This window comes from Paroedura picta, chromosome 5 (assembly GCF_049243985.1).
Source record: "Paroedura picta isolate Pp20150507F chromosome 5, Ppicta_v3.0, whole genome shotgun sequence".
NCBI classification, from domain to species: Eukaryota; Metazoa; Chordata; class Lepidosauria; order Squamata; family Gekkonidae; genus Paroedura; species Paroedura picta.
The window spans coordinates 110,866,796-110,893,434 of NC_135373.1; the positions used below are offsets into that span (position 1 = coordinate 110,866,796).

A 26,639-nucleotide genomic window follows, 5' to 3' on the forward strand; every position below is an offset into this window, starting at 1 on the left:
TACGCCAACGCGTCCCAAATGGCCTATATTTAGCTATACTTAATGGCAACAAAGAATCTGAAGGATTCAAGACCGTCTTTCTCAGGATCTATCACTTACTGTTTATGCAGTCTTAAGACCACGATGCCCACGGATTAAAATATTTGCATGGGAACGAGAGATGTGTTTACGTAGCTTTAAAATGTGTAAACTTCATGATGCATTCACTTAGAGTCCATGGAGGATTTCTGTTAAAAAAAACAAGATCCTAAAATGCAGTTCAAATTGCACCACCAATCCCCATACTACTTCTGGGGCCAGGGAAGCCAGAGGCCTAGAGGAGGAAGAGGAAGAGGAAGAGGAAGAGGAAGAGGAAGAGGAAGAGGAAGAGGAAGAGGAAGAGGAAGAGGAAGAGGAAGAGGAAGAGGAAGAGGAAGAGGAAGAGGAAGAGGAAGAAGAGTTGATTCTTATATGCCGCTTTTCTCTACCCGAAGGAGGCTCAAAGTGGCTTACAGTCGCCTTCCCTTTCCTCTCCCCACAACAGACACCCTGTGGGGTGGGTGAGGCTGAGAGAGCCCTGAAATCACTGCTCGGTCAGAACAGCTTTATCAGTGCTGTGGCGAGCCCAAGGTCACCCAGGTGGCTGCATGTAAGGGAGAACAGAATCAAACCCGGCATGCCAGATTAGAGGTCCACCCTCCTAACCACTATACCAAACTAGAAGCAGAGAGGCAGTTTACCATAGCAGCATATGCAGCACCCCTGGTACTACTGGCCCTGTGATTCTAGGGGCCCTGTGGTGCTGTAGAATTAGGGGACCTTCACACTGTGGTTGCCAGGGGGACTTCACATTTACATGGCTTGCAGAACACAAGAAAGAAAGAGAAAAGAAACTGTCAGTGACTTCCAGAGTGCCAACTATCCCTGGGAAGGGTGCCCGGCTATTACAGCACAAGTAACAGTGCCTGTTGTGCTCTGCTAAAGCCTCACAAATGCTTAAACTGGCTCTGGTGCTTCGGGCCCTTTGAATCCTGAAACCAGGGCTGGGAGGAAGGAACCAGTAACTATCCCCCCTTCTACCTATGGAAATGCTTTGTGGGTCCCAAGTCTTCGTGTCCGTGAGTGAAAATGTGCCAATGAACCCTCAGGAGATTAGCAAGTTTTGGAAAGCAAGCCATTCATCAATCGTTGGCCTTTCTCGCAGAGATCTTGAAGCACATGACAAAATCTGAAAACAATCTACTGGGACAGCATATCACATCCCATCAACACTGCAAAGGGACTAGGATTAGAAAAGAACACAAAAAACTGCCAAAGGCATGCCAGAATGCAGGAAAAGCAGGGGGAGACCTATAATTAGTACTGCAATAGATGACCTTGTTCCCTTGTAAAAATCACTCTCCTGAGCTGTTCCATGGTACTACCATTCTGATCCCTTCATAAAAATGCTGTCCTGAACATTTCTGCTCTGTGAAATGACGGGGGTGGGGCAGCGGCTCTTGAACCCAGACAGGCTGTTCCCCAAATTGGGAAGCACAATGGAGACATGCCCGTGCATGGGCCATTGCTGGTCTGACTACTCTGCAGGGTGGCCCACTCAGAAGATATTGGTTAGCTGAGCAAAGCATACATGGCAGGACTAAAAATGGGGTATAGGGCTGGTTACAGCAGGGATTCCCAACCAGGGTTCTGCGGACTTCTGGGGGTCCACAGGAGCTCTGAAGGGGGTCTGTGAAAGCTCTAAAGTATCTTGGTATGAGGGATGGGTGGGTCTGGGCTGCCTTCTCAGCTCCTGGTCATTTTTCCAGCCTTCCTGAGGCAGAGCTGCCATAGTAGGAAAGGCAGAGGGAGGGAGCAAAAGGAGGCCAAAGGGTGCAAGAAGTGATGTCACATCTGGGGGGCGTGGCCAGCTGACACAACTTCTGGGGCTCCTTGAAGTCTGAAAAATTGAGCACATTGAGCACCCCCATTTGCTAATTCAATTAATTACTTACTCAGTGAATTAATACAATTGAATGTTCCTTTTCTGCTCAGATGAGCTTACCTAAGGCACTTGGGCAGTTTCATTTACCAAGAAGCTTACAGGGCCAAACTGGTTTAACTTAAGCAACGGGGCTTCATTGTGTGTCTTCAAAGTTCAGACCATTTGCGGTTTTAAGCTTGGGAGGTATGAATGTGTTTTTGTTCATGAACTTCTCTCTCTCATTTTCCTGTGCTCCTGCTTAGCTTCACCCCTTCTCGTTTCTAGCATCTCCAAAGTGCTCGGTGCTTTATGTTTTCTCACATTCCTTTTGACAACTTGTATATGTCTCATACCCCATTGGCCATTTCTATGCAAATTTTACGGGGGGAAATTCGGCATGAGGAAACAAACTGCGACATGAAAATAAAGATTCTCGGAGAGGGCAGGCATGAAGGAGGAATGAATTCCAGATGGGGATTTTCACACTGAAAGATGGGGTTGCAATTTCCAGTAGCATCCCTAGGTTTAACTTAATGTTTCTTCAAAGATATGTCTTCTGGGTGTGACACGGAATACCCTGAATGGCTTGCCAGGAATGCTGGCGTATCCCCAGTAGCTGGCAAAGGGGAGTGTCCCTTCATTATATTTTTAGAAATTATAACTTCATGCAGCACTGCCCTTCACTGAAATGTGCACACCTCATTCAGGATCCCCCAAATGGAACCGCCCGCTGCATGATGTAGGGGACTAGCCAAGTAGCGGCTGAACAGTAAAACTGAAGGCTCATTCATGGATAGGTGTTCCCAAAGTAGCTCTTGGCCCAGGATCCAGCTCGCCTGTTTACATGACATTGCCAAGGCTGATCAAGCGACGTGCACAGCATGTGCTGGCAGGTTCTTGAAGGCAACAGTCCAGCCTAACTCATGTTTACAGGATTGGCAGGGCAAGCCTAAGCAGAGTTACACCCTTCTAAGTCCACTGAAATCAATGGAGCTTAATGCAATCATTGGGTGCCACCAAGTCAAAGCCAATGTGGGGAAGTGGTTAGAGTGTTAGACTGGACCTGGGGTGACCAAACTATGGCTCTCCAGATGTCTATGGACTACAATTACCATGATCCCCTTCAAGCACATACTCATTGTAATTGTAGTCCTTGGACATCTGAAGAGCAACAGTTTGGCCTGTACTGAATTAGGCTTCAGAAGACTCAGGTCTCAATCCCCACATAGCCATAGAAGCTTGCTGGATGACCCTGGGCCAGTTACTCACACAGTCTCAGCCTCACCTGGGATTGCTGTGAGAGTAAAATGGAGGTTAAAGAGACGTGAACCCCATTGGCAAGATAGCCGGGGTAAAATGAAGTAAACCATTTAAGCCTTACTGAGGGTGTTTCCGCACAAGGACCAATGTTGTCAATTGGTTCCACAAAGCGGAAACTCTATTTTAAATAGTGGAATCTCGGCGTTACGCATATCTGCATTTGCAGTGGAATCCAGTAGTGTTTCATTCGTTTCCCACAGGTTTCCGGTCTCACAGGAATCGCTAGAAAGGTAGCGACTTTTTCTGTGCTTGGTCCCGTCCCTGGCCGTCAATCAAATGAACAGCCAATGGGCGGTTGTTATCATGCTCCTGAAAAGCCCCTTTCCCTTTAAGCACAGGTAAAAAAAAAAAAAACCGTAGAGACCCATGTAGCTGTCATGTGAGCTGGCGATTCATCGTTACCATGCTTCCCCGAGTGAACCCCCCCCCGCACGGGCGTGATTTTTGGCCGAAAATAAAGGGAACTTGCAAACGGGGCTGTGTTGTGCTTGGGGACTTTGGGGATCTTTAAAGCACTTCTGTGGAGGGACTGTAGCCGGAGAAGCTTCGCTGGGTGAATGAAGCCTCGCTGGTTCGTTCCTTTCCCCGCTCGATCCTAGGGGGGAAAAATGGCGATCGCTTAGCTGGAAGTTCGGAGGAGAGAGCCAGGGGGAGGGACTTTGTTGGAACCGCAACAATGAGAACGCACAGGTCTTTTTCGCTAGTGTTGCAGATTGTTCGCAAAAGTGTAGCACTTTTCGAAGGGTGAATCCACTTTTCCCGATTTCCCTAGAAGCGCCACAACAAATCGCTTTTCGCAGAACTGTTGCTGGAGTGTTGCAGATTGTGTGCGACGTCTTGTGGAACTGCAAATTAGTTGCATTTACAATATGAAAGCCTTCTGCTACATTAAACTTGTGCGGAATGGCCCTGAATTTAACAGGAAGTAATTGAGCATCCAACTGTTTGTGTCTTGCTGAAACAAAAGAAATTAAGATGTACTTAACTTTGGCTGGAGCGTTTTTTTGGATTGCGTGCTCCGTGAATCTAGATGATTTTTCAAGTGATGTTTGCAAACAATCTTTTCCGATGTGTCCGTTTTGTTATTAAAGCTTTGTTTTACACGAATGTGGGTCCCAGTGAAGGATTTCCATTGGCACGCCTTCCGCCCAGTTGTGACCTGATTGGCAAAAGTCTTGGTCCGTGCTCTCTGTAAAACAAATTGCCACCTTAATGCACGGAACACTCTCTCAGCAAGTGTACCGGTGTCTGCTTCCAAGAAATATTAATATGTCAATTCCGAAGCCTAGCCTTTACCATGAAGACACACTCAAAAGTGTGCATAATAGAGCACAGTCCAAAAGATCAAGGGCATAATCGTGTTCCTTAACTATAGCTACTTGTGTCTGTTGACATAGGGAAATTCCAACGGGCCCAAATGCTGAATGGAATGGAGCTGCAAAAATGTAACGATACTTATTTCCCCAGCTGCCAGAAAACTCACATGCGTCATGAGTCATTCCAGATGTGGGATATAAAGCCGAGCTCGCCTGTGCAAATGAATTCCTGATCCCAAAAGAGAATTGGTTTCGAGTGAGGTGCCGCTGCCTTGATTTAAAAAAAAAATACTGCCCCCAGGAAAGCCGTCAAGATCTTCTGTACCAGTGGGGGGGAAAGAGGATAAAAATTAGTCAGCTGTTCTAGACGATTCAAGAAGGTTGGAAAAAAAGATTTATCAAATAGGAAAGATTTGTATCTCTTTTGGAAAGCCAAGGATGCTCTGGAAGACTGTGTTGGTGCTCTTGTTATATTACAATGCTCATGCCACTGTACCTCCCAGGTGGAATCGAGGTAAGAGTTACACGTCTGAATTGTTTATGGCAGAGGAAGCAGAAGGACAGAAGAGTGCTTTGCAGAAGAGAGATTGTATCAAATAAGTATTTCCATTGGCTTCTAAAAGACCTTAGGTGCGTGGTTGGTTGTTTAAAAAATCTTTTTCTCGTCCATTTACATTGGGCAAAACTAAAATTAAAAGCAATTCTCTTCCAGCTGGAAATCCAAACTGTTGAGCCCATGTCTGGAATGCAGTTCTATAAGTGAGGATTGCAAATTTAACTTGAACGTTTCCCATGGACATTCAGGCCGTGTTCACACAAACCAAAGCTTTGCGAGATGAAGATTTTGATTCGACTTTTGTTGTAAAGCTAACACATACAGTTGTGTACTTTGGAGCTAACTGACATGGAAAAGACATAAACTGGCTGCATGATGTAAGGGTCCGTGGTTGCTTAGAACGCAGTGGGGGGTATAAGCAATGGTCAGCCTTCCAGATGTGCTTATTGTCACTTTGTATTCTGCCAAATGTTCAAGAGCTGTATTATTCCCCTTCTTTTCTGGATAAAGTTTTGAACTTGCAGGTCTGCTTGCAGCTTAACAGCTGACGACATGCACACTGTGATAGCTTCACATCAACTTAATAAATTGTCTGAGAGTCCCTTTGAAAATTAACCTGGTCACACAGGAGACACATTTGGCTGCCTGTGGAGTAACATTAAATCAGGCATGCGCAACACGCAGGGGTAGTCAAACTGTGGCCCTCCAGATGTCCATGGACTACAATTCCCATAAGCCCCTGCCAGCAGGGAATTCTAGTCCATGGACATCTGGAGAGCCACAGTTTGACTACCCCTGCTCAACAGGGAGCAGATTATTCAAGAAAGTGCTGTTAGCTTTTGCCTACGTGGCTGAGATATTGAAATATTATTCCAGCTGTGCTACTCACAGACAAACAGTTCCCACATGGCTAGGATAACCTTTAAAGCAGGTCAGACAGGGGTGGGTGGGAAAGGGTTATGTATTGGCAGCAAAGGTTAGGTTCACCTGTTTTCTGTGTTAGGATGTTGTGACAGGGCTTATATGTTACCAGCCCTGATTAAATTTTGATGCAAATTCATAGTAAATCTTTAAGTGCGATCAAGTGGATGCCAACTCATGGCAGCCCTGTAGGGTTTTTTAAGGCAAGAGACGAGCAGATGTGGTTTGCTATTGATTTCCTCTGTGTCGCGACTAGAGATGTGCATTTGGCTAAGTCGGAGCTGAAAAAATGTGCGAAAAATACCTTATTGGTCTTTTCCAGATATTCTTTCCGCCAGATATAGATCTGGGTATTTTTTTGGCTACCCCAAATGGCTAAGGTCAAACGATCTTTAAAATATTTGGAATTTTTGGGACTGAAATTAAGTAGCAATTAAAGGGACTGCAGGTGAAGCCATCACTTGGAGAAGGTGTTTAAAGGGACCCTGATCCTTTTAAACATCTCTCTCCCCCTACATTGAAACCAATAGAGGATGGAGGTACCTTCAGGGGGGGGGCATAGAATTGGACACCTTTTTGAAACTTGGTGGGATTTTTGAGAAGCACCAGTAGCCACACTGCAAATTTGGTGCCTTTACTTCAAAACCCCAGTCCTCAGAGCCCCAGATACCCCCAGATGGATTCTCCATTATACGCAATGAGACCATTGACTATAAAAAAAATCAGGATTTTTGAAAATTATATTCTGGTATTGGGATTCAGGAATATCAGGAAATACTGATTGGGTTTTTTTTAAATATATAACTGAATATGAAAAATGCCAATTTTTTTTGCATACCCCTAGCAGCAACTCTGGACTTCATTGATGGTCTTAGATTAGTACTTCACAGTGTTTTTCTTGTGTGATTATGAACAGTATACAGACTAAGCATTTGTAACTTAAGTGGTTCTTCTTGGTATAAATTCAGAAATGTAGCAATGCCTAGTTTTGATGGCTCATAATGTGACAAGGGCCAGTCTCCCTGCCACAGAATCCTACATTTCAAATGGGGAAAGTTCGTATTACTCTATTGCTAGCCAGTAGGAGTTCATATGGGAAAACCAAGTTAGTACTTGCTACAAGATGTAAGGCATATAGAAGTATGCCAAACAAGATTTCTCCAGGGTGGCCAAAATGCCTTTTGGTTGTTACCAGAGTCCTCGTTAAATCCTTTTTCAGCCATGCACATGACTCCAGGCATCATGCTGCTGGTTTTATTGCATTTTTATTGTATTGTTAATCTCTTGCTGAATGTCAACTCTCAGGTATTTATAGGGAAACTTGTGGTCATAGTATCTTAAATAACTGCATGGCAGTACTACATCATGCCTGGCTATGGGAACTGATGATGCTAAAAGGGGATCCCCTTTGGCAGCGCTAAAATGGTATTCTGAATTGTCCTAGGCACCAATGAGGTCTCTGTCAGGCTGGGCATGTCAGGCAGGGAAGAGTTCGGCCATCCAGGCCAGGCTCCTCCCCTGCCTACGGCGTCCCAGAAGGAACAAAAGATGCCCCGGTCTGCTCTGTGGCACTGCACAGTGCTGCGGAGCCAACTAGTTACTGTTTTCATTTTTAAGAATGACCAAATTCTTTAAAATGACCCAAATCACCCTGTACTATCGTGGAACACATTGGAGACTCTCTGCCCTGGGTGCCTTGTCCAGAGGCAGAAATCCATGGTGGAATGGAAGCGTCAGTGAAAATGGTCCCCCGCGGAAATGCAGGAAGCAGCGGGGCAAACTGCCCTATTGTAAGCACCTGGCGGCAGCCCATCACCAGTGCAGAATATGTCCCAGTGAACTTCATATCCAAGTGGGGGCTCGAATGGGGCTCTGCCTGAACCCAGACTAGAAGTCTTACCACAATCAAACCACAGTGACTTTTTACAAATCCCATTAATGGAAATAGAGGGAGGCACTAGCATTACCCTGAATGAATTTCCCTACTGGGAAATCAAAATTACTCAGATCAGCCTTGACTCTAAAAAAAATAAATAACAATTTTTATTGTGACAAAGCAAGGGTCAGTTTGATGTAGATAATCAAACTAGGGAAACCCGAATTCAATTTCTCACTTAATCATGAACCTTCCCAGGTAACTTTGGATCACTCTTTCTCCGTCTACCTTACCTAACAGAGCTGTTGTGAGGGTAAAATAGGGAAAGAGAATCAAGTATCCCATGACGACCTTGCTAAGAAGGGATTATTTAGGATTTGATAAGTACTGGATAAAGGTATGCCCTGGGGAGTGCGCAGTTCTTAAAAATGTGCGATATTATAATTTACAAAAAACAATCCATAAGTGATCCAACTTTATTTACATACAACAGCTTGTTGTTGTTGTTGTTGTTATGTGCGAAGTCGTGTCCGACCCATCGCGACCCCATGGACAATTATCCTCCAGGCCTTCCTGTCCTCTACCATTCCCCGGAGTCCATTTAAGTTTGCACCTACTGCTTCAGTGACTCCATCCAGCCACCTCATTCTCTGTCGTCCCCTTCTTCTTTTGCCCTCGATCGCTCCCAGCATTAGGCTCTTCTCCAGGGAGTCCTTCCTTCTCATGAGGTGGCCAAAGTATTTGAGTTTCATCTTCAGGATCTGGCCTTCTAAAGAGCAGTCAGGGTTGATCTCCTCTAGGACTGACCGGTTTGTTCGCCTTGCAGTCCAAGTACAACAGCTAGTGACTCTCAATGGGGTCCCACATCCACATTGAAAGACTCATGCAGCCTGATCAATGGGGAACAGAGGAATGTCAGCTGAATGTGCTGAGGGTGGTTTCCATGTTTTTGCATTTCCCGTACTGCGAATGTTTAACTAGCAGGAGTTTCCTTTCTTGTTTCTAGTGATTTAAGAAATGCCACAATGTCGGTTTGTGTGGGATGTGCTATTCAATATGGAGAGTCATTTTTCCTGGTGGTTTATACTGAAAATGTGTGGGTGTGGTTGTGTTTTCAGTCGTGAGGGCTTGATTACTTTGAAGTTACTTGGGTTAAAGCTCCAAACCTTTGGGGTTAATAATGGCCCGTCTCACTGAATCCCTCCACTGTTACTTGGCTTTCACTCTGTGCTTCCTTTGGTAGAACTGACTTGACTGGGAAAGGAAATGCTGAGTTTTTGAGACTGGCTCTCCAGTCAGAAGCTTTCAAGGGAACATTGGCAAAAATCAAGTACAAGCTATATTTATCAATGTGGGGAGAAAAAACATATTTGGCTGATTTTGGTATTTCGAAACCTGTCTATTCTTCTAAAGTGGGATTGCTTGCTGAAGAGCAGCAGTTACAGCATGAGGAATCGGAGCTTTTGAACTGAAAACAGGGGGCTACCTTTCCAAATATTCTTGTTGCACCTGTAAGTGATCAGGAGCAAAGGTTGGGCAAATGTTTGTAGGGACAATAGTATCCATTTTTTTCAGTTCTTCACAATGTGATCCAAGCCAATCAGGGATAATGTACAAAGATAACAATGCCACAGCCAATGGAATCAGCATTTGCCCTTACTTTGAGCGAGGGCAGAAGCATGAACTCATGACCAAAGCAATGGCATTGATGCTTTCAACTTGGACATACTGCAGTGCTCATGACACAACAAGGAAAAAGAGGAAGTGTTCAGTTCCTTATCTGGGAAACACTTTTTTGTCTCTCCTCAACATTAGGGCAATGAGTAGTTTCATTAGTCTCACCAGTCAAACATATTTACTTAGCTAATTCTAGATCCCTAAAGTGTGGCCTCCTCCCCTCACAGAGGAAGCTGACTTTCCCACCCCAAAGTCATGTGATGTGGGATGGGCAAGCACTCTTCCTTCAGTTCTCCCCTTGCCCCCATGAAAAAAGGTAGTGTAGCAATCAATAGGCAAAAGCCCACAGCAGGGAAGGAGGGAGGGATGTCTGCCTGCTTAGAAGACCACTGGATGAACCGCAGTTACAGATAAATGCAACCCTGGTTTCATCGTCATGGCTTCTGTGCAGTTGCACATCAGAGAATACCATATTTGTGAAATAGATAGCCGGGATCATGGTGTGAAGATAACAAATAGTGGTGACTGGAACTACAGACAGGAGATACAAAGAGGAACAAAAATTATAACAGTACACTTGATTTTTTTGACAAAACAAGGTTCTTTGGTTCTCTTGGTAGCTTGTTTTTCCCAATACGTGTTAGTTAAAATGTGGTGCAACACTGATTTCAGTGCTTTTTCATTGAATGCCTTTGTTCATCTGTGCAGTTCTGTTTATGAGCAGCAAAAGGGAATAATCACGATCCATTGGTGCTTGATCTTAATCTGTTGACATTAGGAAAATCAGGGCTGAGTATCATCAGCACAGCTGTCTGTAAATGAAAAGGACAATCAACACCAACAGTTTGTGTGGCATTATGAGTCTGGAGTCAGTGACAATTTAGAAACGGGAACATGTATGAAGTGCTAAAGGCAACTAGTTGCTAAAATTCTGGCGTCATAATTTTAAAAGCACAGAAAAAGAAATCAGGAATGTAGCAAATGTTTTTCACATATTTTACTTCTTTATCCTCACTAAGGCCAATTCCACATGGCAGCTGGTGGTATGTTACTGCAGAGCTTTATGCTCTGCAGCTTTCTGCATCCCCATGGGGGACACATTTCAGCAGGGCACCTGATCCCCTCCTAAATGTGTTCCCCTGGGAAATTCAGTGGTGGAAGACAGGTTCGGCCAAATGGGAGATGCAGTTTTTCGCAGACTCTGGGTCTGACCTTGCATGCTTGACTGAGACCTGGGTGTGGGACGGCGAAACGGTCGCTCTTAAAGAATTTGCCCCACCTGGTTTCTCGGTCGCGCGCCAATCTCGGATGCATAGTAGGGGAGGGGGTGGCCATATTGGTTTGGGAGGCTTTCTCCTACAGGGCTCTTCCCACGCTGGACATCGGGGGAGTGGAGTGTGTCGCCATTAGTCTGGACTCGGTCGAAAGCTAGGCCATCATATTATTCAGCTGCTTGACGGATGCTCATGCAGCCATTGATAAAACACTGCAAGAATCCCAGCCTTGACACTATTCAATGTACAATCGTAACAAGTTTGCTTTTTTTGGGGGGAGGGGTATATTTTAATAATACTCACAAGGGCATATGCACCTCAGGAAAAGCATTAGGGAAAGTTAGGCATCGCTTCCATTCTATGGAATGATGATGCACAAGTCTAACTTTGTTTTTTGGTTTTTCCTGTGTTGTCATCTTGAACCTTCTCATCCCTCTCATTTGTGTTCCCGATGTTCCCATTTGTCTCCTTCCTGCTGTTTTCACACTATCTGTGCTATTTTTATGCTATAATAATGTACGCATGAATTTTAAAATTTGAGAAGTGAATGGGAAAAAAGTCAACCTGGGGAAATGAAAAATGACACACACACACACACACACAAAGAAAAACTTTGCAATTCTGATTATTCACACCAGGCAGAAATGCAATGGAAATGAAGGTTTCTGAGTCAAGGCAGCAGGCACGAGCAATTTTAAATCACCCCTCCCTGGAAAACAATACTTTTTAGTACCACATACGCTCAGACATACACAGAAGCTCTTTGTCAAGCACGGCACAGTTTTGGCTCGCTAAATGGATGACGGTCTTCCCCAAGAGCCAAAAAAGCCCAGATCACACCCAACTAGTTTTGGCCCTCAGCAGACTTTTACAGTCTAGCTCAGGGGTAGTCAAACTGCGGCCCTCCAGATGTCCATGGACTACAATTCCCAGAAGCCCCTGCCAGCGAATGCTGGCAGGGGCTTCTGGGAATTGTAGTCCATGGACATCTGGAGGGCCACAGTTTGACTACCCCTGGTCTAGCTATTCTCCCGATACATAAAAAAGGCTGCTCCCTTATGAAACGACGGTGTCCAGTTTTGACAAAAGTCATCGGTATTTATGCAGCATAATGTTCACTCTGCCTTTTAAGACTTAACAGCAGGTTTTTCTTTCCATAAGCACTGCCTAGAAAACAGCTTTCATTGCCACGATGGGCAGTTGGAGTGAGCCAAACTTTCCATCCGTTCCTGCTCTTACAGGGTCTGCTGTTTCCTTGCCTTTTCTTTCCAAGGAAAGAAGATGCTGGGGGAGGGAACCAATCTTGGAGAGTCATATGTCCTGCCCAATAGGGAGTGGCTGATCCATGAGTGCTTTAGAGTACTGTATTTCTCCAGGAGAAATTTTTTCAGCTGCCCGCCTGCTCACCCACCACTCAGCAAGGCAGTGTGGGACTAGCTTTTCACATCATGACCAAGCAGAAATGTTGTATGTGGTACTCTGATTAGCTGAAAGAAGGTTCTTTTCTACTTAGTTTGTATTGTCTGGTAAGGAATTAGACTTTTTTTCTCATCACTGATTTTCTCTCCCTGACATCTGGAAACACCTAGAAAAAAAATGTTTCAGGCCATAATAATGATGGTAAACAACTGAAATCTAGTTCTTAAACTCACCAGGAAATTGTAGAACACGACAGGGAAGAATAAGAAGTTAGATTTTACACTCTGCATTGCTCTACTCAAAGGAATCTCAGAGTGGCTTACAATCTCTTTCCCTTTCTCTCCCCACAACGGACCCATTGTGAGGTTGGTTGGGTTGAGAGAGTAATGAGAGAGTTGTGTCTCACCCAAGGTCAACACTCAGCAGGCTTCCTGTGGAGGAGGAGTGGGGAATCAGATCCAATTCTCTAGATTAGAATATGCTGCTCTTAACCATGGCACCATGCTGGCTCCTAGAGGCACATGATTTAAAAATATGTGACTGACCCAATACAGTCCTGACCCTGGTCATGGTTAGGCTGTGCTTGTGCCGAGGGATGCCAATCTTCAGGCTGGACCTGGAGATTCCCTGGAATTGTAGTTCATCTCCAGACTAAAGAGGTCAGTTCCTCTGGACAAAATGGCTGCTTTGGAGAATGGACTGCATAGAATTATCCTCCACTGAGGTCCTCCTGGCTCCACCCCCAAAGTCTCCAGGTATTTCCCAACCCAGAGCTGACAATCCTAAGAATAAAGGATGGAATTGATATGTCAATGGGGAAATAGGATATTTCTGTTCCTTTTTGGATTTTCATCACCTTCTTTTCCTCCCAAATCTTTGTTTAGACCATTTCCCAAGCACCCAACCCCTAGGACATAGTTTAAGATCTCCAAGAGGTGTGTTTATACATTATTTTGGGACTGAAAGGAGATGAAGAAGCACAGAAGAATTCATTCAGACTAACAATAAGACCTGATGACATTGCTCTACAAAAACCCAAGATTTTGAAGTAGAAAGGGAGGTCTTGGGGCTCTAATTTCTGACAACCATGAGATACTGGCGGAGACAGCCTTGCAGTGGATAGCAGTTTGAGGCTCTCTCCACCTGTCAACTTGATCCTCCCCCTACGGTCAAATACATCCTCAGACAGAAAGCATTTAAAAGTTGTTTTTATCCCTACTTATGTGGATGACATTAGATTCTGTCTTCTGAATCCAAACTGCTTTCTCACTCAGAACAGTTGAACATTTCCTCTGTAGTTTTCTAGTACATTCATTGACATCTGAAGATACTTTTCCAAGGGCTACTCTTGCCTTGACACATCTTCAAGTTACTAAGGAAACAAGTGCCAGGTGTCCAGGGATTGGTAGATCAACTAAAACAGGGGAAGTCAAATTGTGGCCCTCCAGATGTCCATGGATTACAACTGGCAGGGGCTCATGGGAATTGTAGTCCATGGACATTTGGAGGGCCGCAGTTTGACCATTCCTGAACTAACATTTGGTAAGACAGCTAAACTAGACCAAGAAAACCTGAAAGCAGATGTTTGTGTGTGGGGTGGGGAGGGTGTATGAGAGAGAGAGAGAGAGATTTTATTTATTTATTTGTTTGTTTATTTTTGGACTTGTATACCACTGCTCTCAAGAGACTCGCGGCGGTTTACAGTAAAACAATAAAACAATGCAACCCCTAAAATTCCCTTAACAAATTAAAACATTAAAAGATGGAAGTATATTAGAGTTCCACTCTGACATCCACCCCACCCCCTGCCCAGCTTACAGTCAAGGAGTTATTTCATTAGAAGTGAGGGTCCTCATCTCACTGACTCTAGGGCAGGGGTAGTCAAACTGCGGCCCTTCAGATGTCCATGGACTACAATTCCCAGGAGCCCCCTGCCAGCATTCGCAGTTTGACTACCCCTGCTCTAGGGGATCCCCAGATGGTAACACCAGGACCTCAACCCGGCCTCAACCATACATAGATTTGGCGTGGATTCCGCTGAGTTGCTCCAAATCTAAAATCAAGGCTTTCAAGTGGATCATGTTTTTGATAATACAGTCTCTATCCTTCTGTACAATTGTTAATAATTATAATTTTCAGAGCTGCCAAATCTGCGGATAGTTAAATTCTGAGATTGGAGCCATGAACAAACCGTACTTTGTACCAACCTGAGAACAGCCCCAAGTTTGCAAGAAAATCTGAAATCTTATAATCTAAAACCAAAAACCAAACAACAACAGAACAAGAAGAATGTGAAATCCATAGCCCATAATAAATCAGAAACTGCCTGTCTTCAAGCAGTCGTAATGACTGTCTCTGATGGGAGCCGGATGCCTCATTAAAATAAATTAGTACATATTGCAATGGCAGGATAGTTTTATGGAAACTCCTCCAGGGGAGAAGGTGATGGCGAGTCACATTAATGCTCTATGCTATTCTTCGGTACTGAACAAGTCCCTCGTGTTGCTCATTCTGAGTCCGCGTAGGAGGAAGCTGAGCCAGCAGAAAAGTTCTCACATGCATTTATAATTACCGTATTGAATTCAACCAGCACATCTTTCTGCATCTCTGCATCTATACTAGATCATGCCAGTTCAGGGATCTCTGTGGTCTGGAAGTAGACATAGCGGGAAGTCAATGAGGAAATGGAAGTGTGTGGCTTGCGATGGAAAGTCAGGTGTTCAAAGTTCATAGGGTGGCCTTTGGTCAGTCACCTTCTCACTTCTGAACCTGAGGGATGGTTCAAGGGCTTTGGTGCCCTGGAAAAACCACACATTGGATGCCATCAGCCCTTGCCACCTCTCTGCAAGAGCAGAAGACACGGAAAGTCATTCTGCATTATAGAGAGAGATTCAGGTGGGCAGCTGTGTGGGTCTGAAGCAGCAGAACATAGTGTGAGTCCAGTGGGACCTTTAAGACCAACACAGTTTTATTCAACATATAAGCTTTCATGTGCATGCACACTTCTTCAGATGCATTTACTTGAGACTTTAAAGAGCTGTTGACAGTCAAGATTTAGCAATATTAATCTGATTGATTGTATTTGTTGACTGCCACTCCCAGACCAGCTGGCTTGTGATGGTTCATATCAATTTGAAATACAACCCCTACAATACCCATCAACCCCACCCCACCCACCCTTCTCCCCTCCCAACAACTCAATAGACTGTCAGCTCCATGCCGTAGAGATGATATGTTCAGCGGTGTTCAAAGCTGTTCCGAGTTGTTCAGATTTCCACTGAAGTTCAGATGTTCAATCCCTAGGTGATCAGATGTTCACAGAGTGTTCAGAGGAGGGACCCAGTAGATGTTCTTCATTCCAGCCTCAACTGAACACTTGGTGGAAGAGCTCCATCTTACAGACCCTGCAGAACTGTGATAGCTCCAATCGGACCCTTAGTTCTTCTGGGAGCTCATTCTCCCAGGAAGGAGCCAGGATCTAAGGCCCTAGTTGAGGTCAGACGCACTTCAGGAGAAGACATCTTTATGTGTCAATCACTGAGTGAATTGTCCCTTCCCCCACCCGTGGCACTTGGTGATGAGCAAAACTTCCATGGCACCAGAACACAGACAGCAAAAAGTTGGCAATCCCGTTGAAGACAAGAGGGGTGATGTGGTCAAAGAGATGGCTCAGAAAGATGTAGTGAGTCACTGGAGAAATGCCGTGAGTCATGAGCTATTGTGGTTTTCACTGTACCATGGACTAATTCTAGCTCAGTTCACAAGGTGAAGTGAATGCATGCACCTCCTACCTGGACATGGGAACATTTGTTTGTAAGAAAAAGACAATGAATGACCCGGGGACTCGTACCAGGAGAAACCTGGGGGTTTTATCACAAGTTGAGCTGTACGCATATTGATTGCCACATGAGAATTACTCAAGGCACATATAAAGAACAATCAAGTACATGGATTTTGTGTGAGTTCACTGTAACTTACAAACACGGCTACATTTTTTACAAGTGGGTTGCCTGAAAATGCCCTTCCATGGCAAAATCTGGACTCTTTCTCAGCCTGCAGACGCAGAGAACGGTTTGCTCCCATGTGTTCCAGTCTCCACCTTCACAGCAGAAGGCCTCTGATAGCCCTTCTCCCCAAGCTCTGCTTAAGACGCACGGGGCAGTTTTCCAAGGAAGGTTGCCTGAACAGTAATTCATTTTAGAGGTGTCAGTTGGGATCCCTGCCAGCAGTTGTTTTAGCAAATAAACATAGTAATTGCAGGGTGATTGAAGTTTTAATTGTGCAGCAATTAGCACTTCAAGATTTTAAAGGTGAACTGTTTTTTTTTTCCAGGAGCAAAAGGTGTCTCAGTTAGGCAAGAGAAGCAGAATAGAAATAGAAAGAGTCTGAATTAAAGTGGAGATACTGGGAAGCAGAGATTGGCAGGCCAGTCTACCTTGCTGGAATGTTGTGATGAATAACTCCTTATGGATGGCCATTATAATTTTCCTGGAGGAAAGGTGGAATGCAGGTTGTAAAAGTAGGATGGATATATCGGGACATGTTGCCGGGAACAGGGAACAGGACTGGTAGAAAAAGGGGAATGTTTTTGAAAGATTGGTTGGGATTTACTAGAATAGGGCTCAGACTTAAACCTCGTTTTCTGTACTAGGCAGAAATTCAACAAGGGGCGTTTGAATTCCCGCCTCAGTTTCTGCCTGTTGGGAAACTCTGGAAAGCATCGGAGTCCTTTGGAGGAAGATCACAAAGAATATATTTGATTATGTCTTTCTCCCATCTTTCCTTCTCAGCAATGCTTTTCCCATCTGCTCAACGAGTGAAGAGATCTTCTGCCACACTTCTCAATCCTGTCCTTCAGAAATCTCAGGAAGACGTGGACCTTCTATTCGAGGTTCAGTATGTGTGAGAGAATTTCTCGGCTCTCTCTTTCTATCTCAGTAAAAATAATACCACTGGATCAGGATAAGTGCTCAAAAAACATTTTACCAGCATGGAAAAAAACATTCAGTCAGGGAAACATGAAACATGGTTCTGATTCTGACTTGAAAACGGGAGAGAAGCAAACCGTTGGAAGGGACCCATGAGGTCCCTTCCAACTCTATTATTCTATGACTAGAAACAAAGCCCATTGCAAGTTGGAATGCAATGGGCGCTAGGACGGGCTTTGAAGGGGGCGGGGCAGTCCACCTTTGCCCCCTGCCTGCCCCCTCCCCCCAAATCCGGTGGCCCCCTTCCCTCCCGGGCTCAGGGCCCCCTCCCTGCACCCCCCTCCGTTCTCGCTGCCTCCTCCCCCAGATTCCCCGGCTTCGGCGTGAAGTTCGTGCCCCCCCCCTCCCAGCCGAGTCCCCGGCTTTGGGGTGGGCAAAGGAGCAGGCCCGCCATGTGTCCGAAGCTGGGGACTTGGCCAGGAGGGGGACGGGGGGAAAGGCTTTAGGGCGGGTAAAATGCATTGAAAAAACTTCTAAAGTGCATTGAAAGCACATTATCCAACAAGTGCAGAATGGTCCCTGGATAAAATGGATGTTTCGGAGGGTGGCATTGTATCCCACTGAGGTGCCTGTCCTCCCCAAGCGCCATCCCCAAATCTCCAGGAATTTTCCTATCTGGATCTGGCAACCCTAAGCCACCCTGGCTCAGACTGCTCTTGGCTCGCTCTCTGCAAAATATTTCTTCGCCATAGCATGACTTGATCACTCGATGAGCAAAAGCCTCTTTATAGAATGACTGGGGCAATGGGTACTATATATCCTGTTGCTGATAGCACCTTCTCTGAGCCTCTCCCGCAGAATTTCAGAAAGACACACAGAGCACTTTCTGAAAATGGACCAAAGCAAGCTTGCTCTGAAAGACATCCCGCTGACATATAAGTAAACATGGAAATACCTGAAGCCACCTTATGCTGAATCAGACCCTAGGACCATTAAGAATGCTATTGTCTTCTCAAATAGGCAGGGTCACACCAAGGTCTTAGGCAGAGGTCTTTCACTACCAGGTCATGGATGAGACATGCTGGGGACTAAACCTAGGATCGTCTGCATGCTAAGCGGAGGTTCTACCAACTCAGCCATAGCACATCCCATTTTTAACCTTCATGTAACATTCCCTTATCTGTAAGTGTGCAGGACGGTCCTCCACCCAGAAAACACAACCTTTAAAGCAGGGGTAGTCAAACTGCGGCCCTCCAGATGTCCATGGACTACAATTCCCAGGAGCCCCCTGCCAGCATTCGCTGGCAGGGGGCTCCTGGGAATTGTAGTCCATGGACATCTGGAGGGCCTCAGTTTGACTACCCCTGCTTTAAAGCAAGGCTATCCTACACAATTAAAGATCATAGAACCATAGAATCATAGAGTTGGGGCCATACAGGCCATCTAGTCCAACCGTCTGCTCAATGCAGGATCAGCCCAGAGCATCCTAAAGCATCCAAGAAAAGTGTGTATCCAACCTTTGCTTGAAGACTGCCAGTGAGGGGGAGCTCACCACCTCCTTAGGCAGGAGATGTAGAAATACACTTTTGAAAACTTTTAGATTTCACACATAATTGTTCTTGAGTGTTTTCACCCCATCATTTTCACTGGCCGGCTTCCATTTAGTTAATTTCTTTTACATTTTTATTAAAGCCATGTGTATTCCATTGGGATTTCATATGCTGTTTGTGCACTATTTATATGCAAAAAAAAAAAAGCGGGTAATTGAATTGTGTTATTTTGGCCAGGGAAAGAAAAGACAACTGCAATTTCATCCTGAGAATCAAGGAAGCATTAAAAAAAAAAAAAACTCCAGCTTTCCAATTAAATCAGCTTTGTCACAACATTCAATAACATCCAACATTATAGTAGATTCATGTCGGTAGCCGTGTTGGTCCGAAGTAGCACAACAAAAATTGAATCCAATAGCCCCTTTAAGACAACAAAGATTTAGTCAAGGTGTGAGCTTTAGAGTGCATGCACTCTTCCTCAGACTAAATAGACTAAGGACCATAATTGTGGAAATATAAGGCAAAAGCAAATTGTGGACTCTGGCTATCAGAGTCTTGGACTCTGACTCGGGATCCTTGGGTTCAAACTAGCTTTGAGCCAGTCTCACTCTCTCCGCCTTATCTAACTCACGGGATTCTTGGCAGTAAGGTTGCCAGCTCTGGGTTGGCAAATACCCAGAGATTTTGGGGGTGGAGCCAGGAGTGGGTGGTATTTGGGGCATTGAGGGACCTCAGTGGAGTATAATGCTATGGGGTCCACCCTCCAAAGCAGCCTTTTTCTCCAAGAGAACTGATCTCTGTTCCCTGTAGATGAGCTGTAAAACCAGGGGGTCTCCACAAATCTCCACTTAGGAGGCTAAAATAGCTGAGAAAGCCATGCACATGGTCCAGAGCTCCATGGAGAATGGAAAGAGGGGGAAGGAATAGATTCAAAATTCATTTCCCCCCTCCTCCTTCCCTCCTAAACAATCAGAGTGTTATGGCTTTAGCAATTGGCCATAATAACCACAGTGTATGTGCACAAAAATGGAACTGTGATTTCTGTTCCCGAACCAAAGCCGCCATTTTGGTGGCAATGAACAACAGGCCTGGAGAAAGTGCCCCATAGAGGAGCTCCCCTTAATGCCAGCATGATGGAGCAGCCACTGAATATGAGCTCTCAGACAAGAATAGCGAGTGAGCACTGAGAGTTACTCTCTATTGACAGGGTCCGTGTAATAACCATTCCTGAATAACCATATCCATTCTTACCAAAAGCAGCATCCTAGCCCAGGCTTTCTCAACCAGGGATTCATGACAACCTGGGGTTTCTTCACAGCCCTGGAAGGGTTTCCCAAATGAGTGGAAGTTAATTACAGTGTGTATATATTTATTGGGTGATATGACCATATGGCCCACCCCCTCCCAAAATGGCCATTGATGGGCCTGGAGGGGGTGGGAAGTTGAGGGGCCTCAGGTGGGCATGTACACAGCTATGCTTCCCAACCATATGCGTGATTGCACCACTTCTGGAGGTTCTCAAAGCCTGAAGAATTTCCCAATGGTAAAAAGTTGAGAAAGGCCAATCTAAATGGTATTACTTCAGGCCACAGGTATATCAGTTGACACGGTGGGATATTGATACATTGGAATCGAAAGCTAGGCTCCTACTCCCCACCAGCTTCCTTTTTCTGTATGGTGAGGTATCCCGTGTACTTGTGACTTTCCACTGTGGTTGCCGGTGTCTCTGGTCCTTGCTTCTGAGCCTCAGCTGTGGGGGCAATGGCTAAGTGGCAGGTGGAAATCTCAGGGTGGCCCACACATTGGATGGTGCCAGTTTTTGCTTGGCAGAAACTATTACTGCACAGGTAGATTAAAGATGGGAATTGGTAATCCGCCACTGACAGCTCAACAGTCTTTTGCCTTTAGTTGTTTCGACAGTCTTTTGCATTCTCTATGGTGTATTTTTTTAAACTTCTGAATCTAAGCATAAATCCTTCTCTCTCTCTCTCTCTAGTTTCTAACGGAGCTGGAAATCAACAAAGATCTGAAGATCTCTGTCAAGGACCAGGAACTGGCTTCCATGAGGGTGGCCGAGGCATTTGACACCCTTTGCAACGACGTGATCCCCAAAAGCATCACGGACATCCGCAGACTGAATGCCGTGCTTTCGGGCTACCCTGGGATGCTAAAAAAAGAAGATTTCGAAAGGACGCTATTGACCATGGTCTATGCAGCATATCGGGCTGCTCAGTCCCAAGGACACCAGAAAGACACCTGGGCTGAATCCTTTGTCGGTCTCTACAAGGTCCTGAAGCATGACTTGATGTTCCCATCTAGCCAAACGCCCTCCTCTCAAAGGACTTTATAGATCGAAATTCATTCTCGTAGCAGTTTCTTTGTGGTATTAAAAAAAATAGTTTTGAAAGACCCTACGGGCAAGGAGACTTTCTTTATTCTCTAGCTCCCTCTAGAGGATACCTGTAGTAAAACCTTTTCTATCAGAAAAACTGGTTGAGACTTGAGAGCATTCCTAGGAAAGCTAAATACAAGATTTCCCTGGCCAGCAGCTCCTTTGCACTAGCTGTTCTTCCTTCTCCCCTTCTTTCATGTTTATTGCACACATTAGAGGGGAGCAGTTGCTGTTATTGCAGGAAAGGTTTTTCCATAAGATGACCATCCTGCATAAACTCCTGTTTTCTGTCTGTTACCATTTCCGGTCAAATGAGTTTCACTGGTTTTGTACTGTTTCAAAAAACGGAGAACCCTAATAGATCAGGGATAACCGTGAGCCTGAAAGGAAAGGGTGTTTTCTACTTTGAAAGAGGATTCACTAAATCCACGGAGGAGAGGTCATTCAGTGGCTATTAGCCAAGGTGATAAAACCAAACGTTCACTTTCAGTGCTAGGAGGGAACATCAAGGGAAAGCCTTGGCTTAGATGCCTTCCAGTTGGCCTTCGAAGGCAACTAACTGATTGGCCACCATATAAAACAAGATGTTGAGTTAGATGGACCACTGGTCTGATCCAGCAGAGCTCTTCTTGTGTTCCTGTTCCACCATGGTTCTGTCATGTTATCGGCTGCCTTCGATCTCAGATAGAATGAAGGGCTTTTTCCAAGAAAAGGAACCAAGATTAGAAGAATCTCCAACACACGAAGAACTGGCAGAAGTGTTTCTATGTTCTATGTGTATGAGGCATCCCTGTTTTCTGATTAAGCGGTTAACTGGTTTATGACTCCTGATCTAAAGCATTTTTATGCTTTTAAAAGTGAATTGTTCACTTCCTCTGGGGATCAAAATAAAGAAGAGAGAATGTTTTGGTGAGAGCTGTCATCCAGCCGTCAGCTGCAGGGCCCCTAGAGCCGGCGTTGTGCGGTTCTTGCAGAATGCATTGGAAAAATATATATATTCTGACTGCAGAGCACAGGGGAGAGCGAAGGAAAATTCCCCAGGAGGCTGAGGGGAAGCTCTTTGCTGATCAGATTTTGCCAAACCATCCAGGCCAGGATGCAGCTGCTTGAAAAGGTCTGTGGTTTGCTTTTTCCTTTCGTTCCCCCCAGCTCCTGCATAGCCCCACGTTGCCAAGGGGATGTCTTGTTAGGAAGGAAGGAAGGAAGGAAGGAAGGAAGGAAGGAAGGAAGGAAGGAAGGAAGGAAGGAAGGAAGGAAGGAAGGAAGGAAGGAACGAAGGAACGAAGGAACGAAGGAACGAAGGAACGAAGGAACGAAGGAACGAAGGAACTCTTTTGATGGTGTTTTCCCCTTCATTTCTTTATTTTCCACATGTCCTCTTTCATTTTGTCCTCTTTCTTTCATGATCTGTCATTCTTCTACCCCCAGTTTGGATTTTTCTTTCCCCCCCCCTTTATTTTTCAGTCATAATGCCTCCTCACCCACCCTGGTTGGCAACTTAGAATGTATTGAGTGGTAGTATAGAAGCAAACTTCTGTTAATATTATTGATGGGTTGGGGAGAGTTACTATTTTCCCATAATTTATCAGCCCTCCTCTCTTAGCAGGATAATAAATATTAATCTGTACATCACCTTTTCCCCAAGGGTGACCCAAAGCAACATTGTTCTCCTCTCCTCTCTTTTAACTTCACAACAACCCTGTCAGGTAAGTTAGGCTAAGAGAACATGACCGGCCTAAGATCACACAGCAAAGTCCCATAGCATGAAAGGGGATTTTAACCTGGGTCTCCCAGATACTTCTCCAACATTTTAACCAGTACACAGCCTTAGAGTCCATTGCAAATAGCTTGGCGTCTGGAGATAACCTGGGCCAAGACATTCCAGCTCCTTTCATTTTGGCCCTGGAATTCCCGTAATCGTTCTGAAATAAATTTTGACTTCCTGAGTTTTATTTTCTGGTGAGTTATGCCTGCTGCCAGTGGACAGACCGATGGACACATGAATCTTTCTATGATTATCGATGCATGCAAACATCCAGTCAAATAATTTGTTTTGTTATGATATTTGGGGTGGAACAGGGTCATGGGAGTGGCAGGACAGGTGGAATCGTTGTCTGGGGCCTCTGGTGGCTCGCAGCAGCTCTGTCTGCAGTAGCTTGCCACCAGCTTGGTTCAGTTGAATGTCTGCAGAGCTTCTCCACCACAAGTCAGGCAGTCATTAAAAGGCCTGAAAAAGAATGTGAAGTTGCAGAAACTTCCTGGGCCAGTGGCATTTCAAATGGAAACCTGGTCAGCGTTCAAAACAGAACAAATCCCTATCCAGTGTAAGTCTTAAAGGGTACGATTTCACAGCCCCAGTATCTTTGGTACAATTTGTTTTGGAGTCGGTGAAGGTGATTCAATTCAAGGTGTGCTGCTACGCTCATCCTATGCAAGCGACAAACCAGTGCATTATGAATGTGAGATTAGATTAAAAGGAAAACTGTCCCTGGCCTGCTGGTAAATGAAAGGCGAACTCTTTTGCATGCATCTGACGGAAAGTCAGCATGTACCCTCTCAACGTTGGACGGAAGGTCTAGTAACACTAATATTTACGCATATTTCCAAAAACAGTGGACTCACAGCCAGTCCAGAAAGCTCAGGCGGTGTCAATGCCCTCGCATGGCTCGGAGCCTAGAAATGACTCTGTGTGGGCTCAGACATCTGTTCCAGGGTAGTCCGAGACAGCAGATCAAAGCCTCTGCTAACTGTGCAGTTCTACATTCCCTGGCTGCTTCCATCTCATAATGGACGGTCACTGTATCACGGGTCAGAATCCTGATGCACCTCCTAGGGAGTGGATGGGTGGATTGAGGTCACATCTGATCAACCAATCAGGGAACGAGCTCCAGGCAACTGACCTCAATTAACCTGTAAGAGAGAGAGAGAGAGAGAGAGAGAGAGAAAGAAAGAGAGGGAGAGAGATTTTAACAAGAATGGAGTGGGGCCATATTGACTGTAGAGAGCCAGTTTGGTGTAGTGGTTAGGAGTGCGGACTTCTAATCTGGCATTCCGGGTTCGATTCTGCACTCCCCCACATGCAACCAGCTGGGTGACCTTGGGCTCGCCACGGCACTGATAAAACTGCTCTGACCGGGCAGTGATATCAGAGCTCTCTCAGCCTCACCCACCCCACAGGGTGTCTGTTGGAGGGAGAGGAAAGGGAAGGTGACTGTAAGCCGCTTTGAGCCTCCTTTGGGTAGAGAAAAATGGCATATAAGAACCAACTCTTCTTCTAGTGACACAAGTGGACCATATTTTTGAGAGATTACTCAGCTACAAACGTACCTTCCATTGTGCAGTACAAATCAATGTAGTAGAACGGTTGTTCTAATTAATGGAGTCTCATATTAAAAGATATGAAGGTGCTGCCCAGGCCAGTTGCAGAGCTGTGGGTAGGGCTGCCAGTTCTGGGTTGGTAAATAACTGGAGATTTGGGGGGGGGGTGGAGCCCAAGGAACCTGGGCTTTAGGGAGGGACGGCACTTCAATGGTATAACGCCATAGTGTCCACCTTCCAAAGCGGCCATTTTCTCCAAGTGACTTGATCTATCTTACCTGGAGATCAGTTGGAATCCCAGCTACCACTTGAAGGTTAAAGTGAGTTAAACAAAAAATGAGTCCCAGCAAGGCAAAAAAAAAAATTAAAGAGAGTTTATTAATATAATCAAATAGCTTCTATTTCAAAATAAACAAAATGTATTCTCCTTTGAGGAATTAATCCTCAAGGTTTCGTTCTCTTAGTTCTCAAACCATTTCCTTATTTTCGTTAAACTTTGTCTTGAGAACTAAAGATTTTCAATGTGCAAGATAAGGAAAACATAAATAAGGAACTCTATAGTCATCATGAAATACAACCAACTAAACATAGAAACATTTAACAGCTTTATCTTACCCTGTGTGTGAGCTACACATGGGCAAATGCCTTAATGCTCTTTAAAGGAAGTTCACAGGTATCCACCTGGAGGTTGGCAAATTAAGGTGTGGGTGGTATTGGAGAATTTAGAAGGGACAAAAATGTTTTATCCGGTTTGACTACCTGCCCAATGCAGGTTTAACCATCTGCCAGCCACAGATCAGTTTATGGAATTCAGGCCACAAGAAGATGCATGTGCTACCTGCGCCATGCATTCCTGCAATTGTGAAGGTGGCTGGCTGCCCTTCGAGGACAGTATGTCCAAGGGCTCCTCTCATTTTCTTTCTCTTTCTCTGAACTGCAAGTAGAGCTACTCTTGTTTCTTTGTGTTTCTGAATGTCATTGCAGCAGGGTTTTCCATGTTGTCCCCTTTCTTCCCTGTTCTTCTCAATCCATTTGATGGCACCTGGGAGCCATTTGTATGCCAGCAATTGATGCAAAACATTGTCTTAAAAATTGCATGAGTTTCCTGGACATAATTCACTGTGAGGAAACAGGGTTCCATTTTCTTGGAGGTGACCAGGAAAAAGAATGGAGGTTTCAATTCTGAGGTAGGTGTGTGAGCAAATGTTGGTAGTCCCCGTCATATGAACTTCTAAAATGTGCTGTCTATGGCAGGGGTAGTCAACCTGTGGTCCTCCAGATGTCCATGGACTACAATTCCCATGAACCTTGCCAGCAAATGCAAGGGTTCATGGGAATTGTAGTCCATGGACATCTGGAGGACCACAGGTTGACTACCCCTGGTCTATGGGATGTGCTTAAGCACCCTTGTTGGCTGGTGTTGCCAACCTCCCGGTGGCATCTGGATTTCCCCTGGAATGACAAATGACCTCCTAGCAACAGAGATCAGCTCTCCTAGAGAAAATGTCCACTTAATACCCCCCTTGAACTCCCTCCCATCCCTGAACCCCACTCTCTTCATGTTCCACCCCTAAATTCCCCAAGTATTTCCCAATTGGGAGCTCGCAACCCCATCAAGCATTTCAGGTCAAGATGACTTTCAGTTGTAGCTTGTCCGTTGCAGCAGAAAAGAGGAAGAGTCCAGTAACACCTTAAAGACTGAAAAAGATCGTGGCAGAGGATGAGCTATCATGGGTCAGGGCTATGGCAACAGGAGCCAAATGAGCCCAGGCTCAGCTCTTGCTTGGCATTTGTGCCATTTCCCAACCTAGAGCCAGAAGGCCTATTGCTGGAGTCCTCTGGAGGTGGTGGTGAAGGTGGAAAGGGTGGCTTCCTGTCCTTTCACAGAGCTGCAAGGACTTGGTTTTCTTAGCACCAATTTGCCACACAGTGAGAGATCTCTCTCCCAGTCAAGACAGAGTGCTGTTGATTTAACACCGAGCTCTTTGCTTGCTTTTTGAATAATACATATACAAACAAAGCATAAAACACCCCAGGGCTCCCTGTGGATCAGTGACGCTTAGAAATAACTTATTTGGCTCTCCACTTCCAGCTTGCAAAATGGAATCTTCCCAGATTTGTTTCTTTGCCACCCGCCCTCTCACTGTGGC

General features: G+C 45.2%; 1 protein-coding gene across 2 annotated transcripts; it reads left to right on the forward strand.

The window, feature by feature from the left end:
* Positions 1-4,781: 4,781 nt before the first annotated feature.
* On the forward strand, positions 4,782-22,831 carry FAM180A (family with sequence similarity 180 member A). Of its 2 annotated transcripts, none has more exons than XM_077339893.1 (3): positions 4,782-5,092; positions 17,092-17,192; positions 20,776-22,831. In XM_077339893.1, the coding sequence occupies exons 1-3, from the start codon at positions 5,017-5,019 to the stop codon at positions 21,127-21,129; spliced, it is 531 nt and encodes a 176-aa protein (XP_077196008.1). In that variant the 5' UTR covers positions 4,782-5,016; the 3' UTR covers positions 21,130-22,831. The 2 variants fall into 2 exon arrangements, with proteins under 2 accessions (XP_077196008.1, XP_077196009.1); XM_077339894.1 differs by having other exon boundaries at positions 5,077-5,208.
* The last annotated feature ends 3,808 nt before the right edge of the window (positions 22,832-26,639 follow it).

Excerpts from the sequence above, each read along its gene's own strand:
- FAM180A (XM_077339893.1), top strand. The coding sequence starts at position 5,017 with ATGCTCTGGAAGACTGTGTTGGTGCTCTTGTTATATTACAATGCTCAT. Across the intron at positions 5,093-17,091 it reads ACCTCCCAGGTGGAATCGAG|CAATGCTTTTCCCATCTGCT; the intron begins GTAAGAGTTACA and ends TTTCCTTCTCAG. Across the intron at positions 17,193-20,775 it reads ACGTGGACCTTCTATTCGAG|TTTCTAACGGAGCTGGAAAT; the intron begins GTTCAGTATGTG and ends CTCTCTCTCTAG.